General features: G+C 34.3%; 1 protein-coding gene across 1 annotated transcript in view; it reads left to right on the forward strand.

Annotated features, from left to right (window-relative positions):
• Positions 1 to 6,406, forward strand: part of LOC149925992 (uncharacterized) — a 73,791-nt gene extending 67,385 nt beyond the window's left edge. Inside the window, exons 3-4 of the mRNA XM_090160486.1 lie at positions 1,820 to 1,969; positions 4,186 to 6,406. Of these exons, the coding sequence (XP_090016612.1) occupies positions 1,820 to 1,969; positions 4,186 to 4,415 (380 nt within the window). The 3' untranslated portion in view covers positions 4,416 to 6,406. The remainder of the gene's footprint in view (positions 1 to 1,819; positions 1,970 to 4,185) is intronic.
• The last annotated feature ends 4,569 nt before the right edge of the window (positions 6,407 to 10,975 follow it).

Genomic DNA, 10,975 nt, shown 5'->3' on the forward strand with positions numbered 1-10,975 from the left:
ATGTCACGTGTTAGGATAAAGCCGATAAACAAAGAAAAAATTCGTGGAGTGTTATAAGGAATTTCGAAAATATCCGCCATATCGTTCCTATTTGGTTCTAGAGAGGGCGCCAAGTAGTGAGTCTGGTTTTTCACGTGACAAGAGTTTACCAAGAAACCCCCTTTTCTGTATCTACCCCTTTTCTCCCGTAGTGGGAGTTGTAGCTCACGGTACAGGAAACGATTTCGCTCAACATTTCCATTCCTTCTCTGATCTTCCTTGTTGTGGCGAAGTAAAAAGAGAGTGGTAGAGGGGGTTAAAATACGTCATCACAATTTAAAGTTTTCTCCACTCCAGCGCTGCCGAGTGAGGCGTTTTAGAACGTATGTTACGGGCGTGTAATTCGAAAATCGCCTCAGACCATACACTAAATATAAAGTATTGTGAGACTAGCTCTCATTAAATATTATAATTACAGATTTCATTAATTATGTTAATTGTTATTGTTTTTAAAGGGAATATAACCTCAGGTATTTGGTGTGGAACACGAACGCTTGCAGCTCTAGCCGCTCTTGCCTTTGGCTTTAAAAATATTTGGCGCCACTGTACAGGGAAATTTAAAAATTGAAGGGGTCTTCCATAAATATTGCTTTGCAGGTTATATTCCCTTTAAGCATTTTATGCCCATTTTTCTAAGGATAATTTATTGATAATTTCCCTTTATTAGCCATGTAAACCAAAATTAATCCGAATTTCCAATCATCTTGTACATTAACTTAATAAACCCAAGAGGAATTTTATCGGAAAATAATTTTTCGAGATTACTAGTTTAAATTAATTTTTAGACAGTTTTTTGAGTTACCTGATTTTAGAAATAATTTAGCGTTGGATGGTGAATGTATCAATTGGTACGAAATTCAAATATGACAAGTTGTGGGGCTACAAATATAACTTATAATTAAAATTTCTTAATGGAATCGAAAGTAGTTCAGAAATGATCAGCACCAACTAAAAATACATTTTTCAACCAAAATTTACGAGTTTTTTTTTACAGAATGATAGAAAATATATTAATGATTATATCCCTGAAGTTTTATAGTTACTGGATAAGTATTTAAAAGGTTACGCCACTTTTTCCGCAACCTACATCAAACCATGGAGAATGGTCAAACGGCTCCAAAAAATTCAGAAATCGCGGTGGAACCTACGTGCAGCGCCAAAAGTTTGAGAAAGGGTGGCGTGTAAGGCATATTAAAAACACGATTAACTACAATCTACGAATATAACTCGGTTAAAAAGCGAATGAGAATGTCGTAGCAGACGACAGTTCCGACCGAAAAACGATAAAACCGGGGAAAATATTATTTCGTCCACGAGATGGCGATGTAAGTAGGTTCAACCAAGCGGTTCTGAGATTCTCAAGTCGGGGGGGGGGGAGATAAAACACGAAATTTGGTTGCTTATAATAAATCAAATACTGAAATATTAACATGAAATCTTTTGTATAACCATTTTCGGACGTCCTCTATCCATTTAAATGGTTTTTAACCAATTTTAGGGTGGTGACAATATTCCCCTTCAATGTAATGCCAAAAATCACAAACTCGCCCTACTTCCGGGGCCCCGATCTCACCAATGTTAACAATGCCGGCGAGGGCAAGATATTTCTAATCGTTTGGTGTATCACGGTGTATCATATGTCTTAACGTACCGCGAGAAATCGTGTGACCACCGGCAGCGGTTAAAACCATACGTGAAACTAATACACACAAATCCCATGGGGATTGTGTGTAAAAAGGGCTAATTATAATATTATAATAATGCGTGATTATGATTGCAGGATACATTCAAGCGGCGGCGGTCTTATGCGTATTAACCCTGCTCTGCGACATCGGAGCCACTGTGATGACAGGATGCGGCCTTTGCAGCAAAGATCCACAGAGGAAATACCTCCTCTACAGAATAGCTCTATACGTAATGGTCTGCGCGCGTAAGTTTGCTCATCCTTACCCCTCCTTTACTGTTAGTCGTCTTCTCCCTGAACACTGGGTATCTGCGGGTGGAACACTTTTACAGGGGCTGTAGATGAAAAATAGGCCAACTAGGTCATCCTTAACCCCTTTTTGTGTTAGTCGCTTTCTCCGTGAGCATTGGGTATCTGCGGGTGGAACACTTTTACAGGGGCTGTAGATGAATAATAGGCCACATATTTAAAGGGCAGTTATTTGGACTTACGAAAAAATTATCAATTGGATGCAATAAGTATTACCAGACAGTGGCGCACCCAAGCGGTTCTCACCCGAACCTTCCACAAACCCCCCTTAAATTAATTTCTTGGTCTCAAAATTTCGTCAGTCCATTTTTCTGATAATTTGAAATGAAATCAATTTTTGAGATCCGATCAGCTTTTGATATAATTTGTTTCAAATAAATATTTCATTTATTTAAACATTGATTCAGTTTTTGAGATAATTTAGTCAAAATAAATATTTCATTTAGTTAAACATGGATTCAGCTTTTGAGATAATTTAGTCAAAATAAATATTTAAATTAGGTTAACATTGATTTCTATTTTATTTGTATTTTATCTAATTTTCCACGTGAAAGTCCCATTTTCACCTAATTATTTTTCGCGAGACCCATAGATGGATTTGACAGGGTTGCCACACGCCAGGGAAAAAGTCGGGGAATTTAAAAATGGGCCTAAAATGTCAGGAAATTTTAAGAATTTGTAAAAATGCAGGGAAAAGTCTGGGAATTCAATTTTATCTTGGCATTTTTTAAGGTAATTTTACTCTAGATCTATGGCAAATTCTATGATTATCTTTTATTTCCTTGAAAGTTTGGCTTCAACATAGCAACACGGTTGCCACGGTACCTGGAAGTCAGAGAATTTGAATATGGGTATAAAAATTAGGGAAAGGTCAGGGAATTTTAAAAATTAACCTAAAAATCAGGGAATTTACTTTCGGTTTCAAATAGAAAACTTTTATTAAAATATAGGTTAAAAAATACAAAATCTTGGCGCAAAATAAGTCAGGGAAAACCAGGAAAAGTCGGGGAATTTGATTGTGAAAAAAACTGGCCACCCTGTAGCAATAACCTTTTTACTGAAATAGAAGTCCATTTATTTTTATTACCTTTTGATAAAAGTGAAATATAAAATAAAAATTTTGGCCTTAAAAAGTCAGGGTTGCCACAGTACCTGGAAAACCTGGAATTCCTGGAAAAGTCAGGGAATTTGGATATGGGTATATATAAAAGTTAGGGAATTTTAAAATCAAGGAAATGTAAGGGAATTTAATTTCGGTTGCCAATAGGAAACTTTTATTAAAATATAGGTTAAAAAATACAATCTTGGCGCAAAATAAGTCAGGGAAAACCTGGAAAATTCAGGGAAATTTATTGTGAAAAATCTGTGGCAACCCTGTAGCAATACCCATTTTACCGAAATATAATTCCATTTAAATTTATTACTTTCTGGTCAGGGAATTTAAATCTGAAAATTTGGTTGGCAACCCTGTTTGATGTAATCGCTGCTAGTACGATACCAGGGACCCCAGAGGTCCTATAAAATCCTATATTTTCACAAATGTCCTATAACATCCTATATTTTTAGCAAAGTCCCCCAAAAGTCCTATAAAATCCTATTATTTTGATATTTTGCCAATTTCAAATCCAGCCACTCAGTTAAATTGCTAGATTTAACTATAGGATAAATTCCTATACCAAGTCATTCTAGTCTATACTTTTGTTATTGTTAACATGGTTAGCTACTAGTATATATTTTGTGATAAAATGGTTAAATAGTTTCTATATATATTTCTTAATATAGATTTTGTTTTTAAATGCATAAAGTTAGTAAATTAAATACATTAGTAAATTAAATAGCATATATAGTCCTATAAAATCCTATAATTTTTAAAAATAGTCCTATAAAGTCCTATATTTTTAGAAATATAATCCTATATTTGAGTGTGGGCCCTGCGATACTTTCAGAATCCTTTCGTCCCAAAATACGTATTTTGTTCCTAAAACATCTGTTTCGTTAGCTTTAAAGGGGGTAATTATAATAGGTAATTTTCGTGTTAATGTTCTCGTGTCGTGTCAATATCTAATTTTCTTATTCTTTTTTTCTTTCCTTTCGTCGCGTCATCTATTATTACCGGCCACGCACCCTCGCGGATAAAAATGAAATGAAAAAAGTGTTGTGTATTCTGGTGGCATTGGTGATTTACCCGGCGTGTTTCGCTGCCGAAATCGAGCAGAGCAATCGACAGTTGTGGGAATTCGGGTGGGCCTACGGCGTTGGCTGGGGAGCCGCCATTTTCCTGTTCGGTGCCATATTGCTGCTACTGTGCGACAAAGAAACTGAAGAAATCTATTACAAAGAGCGCGCCATTACGCATCACCATGGTCACGAACCCAAAGCGTAATGAGCGCGACCAAAACTCCACCATAAGCCGCCAACAACCATTTTTCTCTCTCTTTATAAAAAAAAAACAATAGTGTCAGCGGCCATTTTTAAATAAAAAATAAACCCTTCTTTTTTAAATCATCTAAGAAGAAAAGTTACCAAAAAAAATCATATTTCAACAATTGAAAGAATTGAGCCCTTTTTAAATGGGGAAACGAACTTTTGCAGTTTATTTTTTTTTCCCCGATCTTCAATTTTTATAACAATGTAGTTTTGTTATCCTGCAAAAAAAGCAAAACTCACTGCCGTTTACGAAAGTTTGCGAATCCAAACTTTGGACGTGAAAAAAATCTAATTTCGGTATTTGCTTAATTTGGTTTTTATTTATGGAAAACGTGTGTTGAACGCGTTTGGCTATGTTGTTTGGCTTAAACTACTTAAGAGTTACGGTTTTAAGACTATGAAATAACGCTGGGTTTTACACGAAACATTTTAGCCTCCCTTTTTAGAGTGATCTTTTTGTAGTGTGCCATATTTAAATTTAATTCGCTATTAAATACAGCTCTGACCGCTATAATTTTTATAGTCTTAAAAATTGGTGACTTTTTAAGTGATGATAAAATGTAAATATGGACCTTTCTTTAAACCTACGTAAAACGTTTTATTTATATTTTTTGTCTACAGCATTTTGAGAAAAGTGTAAATAAACTTTATGTTTGGCTAATTCTTGTAGCTTATTAAACTTCCCAAGTACCAAAATAAAACTATATGAAATTATAAAATAAAATTAAATCTTAGTAACGATTTTAATGAAAATAAGAATAATAATTATTGAAAAAAAAGTAGTTTAAAACTTTAATAATTGTTAAAGACTGGGAAAAAATAATGATATATTTAAAACCCACCAAAGCGTATTACACCCAATCTTAATCGTAATATCATTTACGTCAAAATCGTTTTTTAGCATCGCAATTTGGATAAAAAATAATATTTATAAAAATGTCTTAAATTTCCAATTTCAAGGATATTGCGATAAAGTTGTAAAAAATGCTAAAAAATGTCTTGAAGGTAGATATTAGCAAAGTGCCTGTAAAAATCTATCAAATCTGTTGATATTTTCACCTTTATTGAACCACGAATTAGAAAACCGTCTTTGTGACAAAAAGTTTTATCCAGAATACTTCAAAAAAATTGAGTTCAAAATCAATAGATTTTTGACGTTTCTTTTTAGGCATTTATTCAATTTAAATATCAACATTGATAAAAACAGAAAATGGTCAGAAGCTAAACTTTGGTTTTTGTTCAATATTTGTTTTTAATTAAAACGAATTTTAAAACCTATAATAAACCTTACAGATCTTTAGCGCTACCGTCCAAAGTATATACCCTGTAGCTTTGATAATGATAATAATAATGATAATAAAAACCATGACTTAATATATTATAATTTTATATTCATTTGTGAAAATATAACCCCCGTATGATTTATGTAATAAAAGTATTTCCACGGTTTTTTTTAACTTCCTAGCTAAGCGGTCAAAGTTCTAAAATGTATCCCATTAAATCACGTGATTCGCCAGACCCAACGATTGTCTTCTACGTTGACGTCACATTTTTATTTCGATCGTTCAAAAATAGCTGGCTGATATTCTGCTGAGATGTATTAGTATTTTAACGGTTTTATTTGTCGTTGCATTTCGTAATATCCAATCCCGTTTATCCGTACTATATACGTCAAAATTAAGCGGCCAATCGGAAAACGTCTCAGCAGACCACGCCTTTCAAGTGATATTTATTTTTATTTCAAAAACTTCCCTTAAAATCTTCATTATTCGAAAAACAATTGTAATACACTATGCAGCTATCTACAACTAATTAGCAATGCTGCCATAAGAGTTTACTATAATACTGTTCAGCATTACTAAATAGATTCGGGGGTCATTCATCAACTGCAAACAAATATGTTGGGCAATCGTACCTCAAAATATTAGCCAACATTTGTAGAAAAACCCCTCGTCAAATTGTGTATCAAATATTATGAAATCTTGTACATAGTAAAACATAAACTATATAAAATGCTTTGTACACTGCGTTACCATGAACTATAACCAAGATCGTTTATAATAGAAACAATATGATCCCCTGCAGGTCGGCATCACCGAATACATAGGCTTCGAAATTGGTAAAATTAATCAGTTTTACCATAAGACTCTCAACGCCCGCTAACAAGGAGAGTACCGAGGTGTTTATTGCCGATTTTGTTCAAATACGGCCGTAATGTAGACCTATATGAGATATGAAATTTCCCAAAAGGAGACGTTGTACTACCCAATATTCTTAGAATTACCACTTTTATCAAAATTAGATTTTTTCCTTATTTCACCCAAAAACTGTTACAATTTGCCCAAACTTGATGAAATTTACCTAAATGTGGTTCAAATTACCCATTTCGTGATTTTTAAAAAAAATTAAAATTTGAAATTTTTTAAAAAATTTCGTAGGTGAAACCGAGAAAATCCCATGCGTTTTTAAATGGAGATTTTTTTTGTTTTAAGTGATCAAAAACATTTTCGGTTGCCATGGCAAATCGAATGGGTAGTGCAACGTCTCCTTTTGGGAAATTTCATATCTCATATAGGTCTACATTACGCCCAACAAAATCAGCAATAAACACCTCGGGTACTCTCCTTGTAAGTTTGAATTGGTCAAAAAGGCACCCCTACCACCTATACTACCTCTTACCATCCGGTAGCATGCATTGGGGGATTTTCGCGTAAGTTTCAATTTTTCACCACCAGATGGATTCATATAGCCAGTTTGGCAAGTCATTAGCCTGAATTAATGGCTTTAAAAGTCGTTTGATGACTTAGGCCTAAGGTGGTGTCTTGGGTTATTAGCCTAGCTGATTATTGTTATTATTATTACTTTAAAATCCAATTCCTTTCAAACTTGATAGACTTATGGTTTTACTGATATAATACTAACTTTAATTTAATGAAAAATTATTTAAATAATTCAAACATTATCTTTTTAATCATGAACAAAAAATATGGTTAAATGAAGTAAATTTTATGCAGTTTTTAAAATAAATTGTTATAATTAAACATTTAATAATATTGGCGTAATAAATTTAATTTCAAAGATATTAGAGATGAAATTACACAATTATCCGTAGACAATGAATTAATAATGCCGACCGCCACCCGTGTCCAAATAAAAATAAAATATTTTTAGGAGTGTATTTGTCTGTGGTCCTTTTGTTTAGCCACTTTAAAAACCTTTTTCGTTGAAAAAATAAAAAATAAACTTATTGTTCCTCGAAATACTATGAAAAAAAAACCTTGAATTTGAGAGACAAAAATGACATAATACTTGAAGTTTAAGGTTTGTTGTACATTTTTACTCAATAAGAAAATCTTTCTCTATGTTGATTTTTAAAAACTATTTAACAAAATAAATGAATTAAAAAAAATGAGGTGTAGAAGCTAAACCGAATCGTAGCGGCTTGTTTGCTAAAAAAAATCTTGTTTGTTTTCAGTGCGGTTTTGAATTTCTGTACAAATTATAATTATCAGATAAATTTTACTCTTTCGGATGGCTGGAAGTTTTACTATAATTTTTAAAATTGTAGATTGGCTTATAGTAAAATTCTGTCAAAATATATTTAGATTTTATCGGTTGTAGTTCGGCGAAAATTGTAAGCTTTTATTTGAAATATTATGTAATATCACAAATTTATAAAGTAGAGCATAATGATTTATTTATTAGTTTTTTTGAGTGAAACTACGCTGCAACCACAAATAAAAAATGTTTGAAATAAAATCGTATTTTCCATACTGTAATATTAAGCTTATCCGCAGAGGTATATTGATCTCCTATTTGAACCAGCTAAAGGAACACAATTTCAATTTTTATTTACCTACCATCAGAAGTAAATGAACCGAAGTTATCGAAACAGCGCTCAGAATTGGAGGGCGTTTCCCTCATGAAAATGATGAGAAAATCGAGTCAAATGAAAGCTAATTTCCATACGCGATAAATTGCACTTGGGATTTGTTGGTATAGCTATTTCTATGTATAAAAAATGGTTTCATAGAAGAAAAAAAAAACGTTTTTTTTTTCGGCCTAGGAGCGCGCAAAATTTCAAATTCGTGGTCAAAATGTAACTTCATAAGGAAAACGCCTCCAACATGGGGAGTATAGCAGTCTGATAACTTCGGTTCATTTACTTTTGCTACCATTAGATTGTAATTTTATATATGTTTCGATATATTTGTTAGATGGCGCTTGTGACCTACCTGCTGCTACTATAACCTGAACCAGGGTTATTCAGCTATCATTAGGTTTGATTACGACACTATACCACTAAAGAATCGCGTGTCACACTATAAGGCATATTCTGGTAACGTAAAATTTCCCTGGCAGCCGTAAAAACGTTTGGTGATGACGGTCAAGCGGCAAAGAAATGCAAAACTATGTATGCGCATGCGCGAAAAAATTCCGTGCCCCATTTACGCGCATGCACAATTATATTTTTGCATTTTCCTGCCCTAGAGCGCCATTAGCAAACGTTTTTCTTGTTTAAGCTTAGCCGTAATATCCCTGTGCGTTAATAAAAACCAGCTCAATACAAGGACAGTATAAAGAGTAGTTAGCACCTGGGAGAAACAAATACAAGGAGAACGCAGCTAGCCTTTAAACACGCTAACGCAATGTTGTGTACAAATTTCATTGGACGAGCCCAGAGTTCATACAAACATGGAAATCAGTGAAAACCTGGAAATATCAGTGAAATTTATTTAACGCAAAAAGTCAGGGAAATATTAGGGGAAAAGTAAAATTTTACCGAAAAATCCGGGAAATCAGAGAAAATAATTATGAGAACTCCAAATTATGTGCAATTTGTTTTAGAATTACTGAAATTATTACTTAGTATTGAATTCATACGTTCAATCTTGACTAAATTATATTAGAAAGTGTAAAAGTAATGCTTTTAACATTTTAGAGACTCCTATTGTTTTAAAAAGTACACCTGGAAAATATTCAAAACTATTCTGGAAAGCCTTGAAATATCAGGGGAAATGGTTTTTGAAATATTGTATGAACCCTGGAGCCTTTACGCTGAGCGTTTTACGGAAAGGGGGAAGACAATTTCCGAATTTTCCCCTAACCAATTTAAAATGTTCGCGAGAAAAATGCACTACTTTTGACGGGTTGCGTTCTCCTTGTGTGGGGTGCTGTGTTTGTTGCCCCTAGTTTGCACATCCAGACTAGGTATTAATTCTTCCTAGCTAATCGCTGAATGGGTTTTATTGAAGCGTCTAAAGGAAATAAAAGTTTTTGACTTACAGCGGCCTGTTCCCACAACTGGGTAACGTTGAATAATTCCCGGAAGTATTGTACAGTCAGCTCAAGGTATGAACCTGAACCAAACGCCACGCCGTGAGTATGCACGGTAGGCAGAATTTAAGATAATATTCTAATAAGGTAAAGGAAAGAGCATCGATGTATAGAACGCTAATTAACAGAACAGCCAAGAAATTTTCGGAATATGACGTCAGAGTGAGAGTAAATTACGTCACCAATACTCTAATCCCATCAATTACCTTAAAATTATTAAATCACGTACAAAATTGACCATTTTTGCTATACATATTCGCCACCGTAAACTATCGCTACGCCTCCTTTGTTTCGCCATTGAAACCTAGATAGGTAGCGGCTAAAGCAAAGAGTATGGAGGTAATAGAGATAAAACAACCGGGAGAGGTCCGCAACGAAACGTTCACCACCCCCTCTTTTCCTGCTTTTCGTTTTGAAACTTTTGGTATATTTCACTTTGCCATATTTATGATCTAAATTCATTTTCAAATTAAAAAGGTTCTCTAAGAAAAGACCAAGCGCTATCAAAGAATTATCTTTGGCGCTATCAAAGAATTATCTTTGGCGCTATTGTTGCAATTCAATTTGTGCCTTTTCGATTACGAAGAATCCCGAAATGGCGCTGCGGTAGCTATTTTGAAGCTCGGGGTACGTTCAGCAGAGCTCATCGGACTCACCGATTAGAAATCGCTGACATCGGTTTCCTACTGTACGCTTTGTCGCGGTTCCGGTTTTGACGTCACGATAGTCATCGGTTACTCACCGAAGTCACCGGCTGGAAGAGTCGGTTTTTCCGATGACTAACGTCATTTCTGACGTAAAACTACTATAAAAGCTACGCCATTTTAAAAAACGCCGATGACTGAATAAAAGCGTTCAGCAACTTACGACGTCATTATGACGAAAAAGCTCATCGGTGGAAAATATTAAATCAATCGGTTTTTTTTCCGTTGACTGCTGCTGAACGTAGCCTCGGTTTCCAGAGTTTTTCCCCATTGTCAACCCCCTCGGTGGTGAACGTTTCGTTGCGGACCTCTCCCGGTTGTTTTATCTCTATTACCTCCATACTCTTTGGCTAAAGCAGACTCTATCGGCTTCGAGCTTAGAAAATACAGCGCCATCTGCCTTAATATTCGTGAACTAAATATGTGAAGAAATAGCAGACTTTTGAATTTCAATGTTTTTCGGTTGAAACTTTCA

The sequence above is a fragment of the Leiobunum rupestre genome, chromosome 10, assembly GCF_980474605.1.
Source record: "Leiobunum rupestre chromosome 10, qqLeiRupe1.1.hap1, whole genome shotgun sequence".
Lineage (NCBI taxonomy): Eukaryota > Metazoa > Arthropoda > Arachnida > Opiliones > Sclerosomatidae > Leiobunum > Leiobunum rupestre.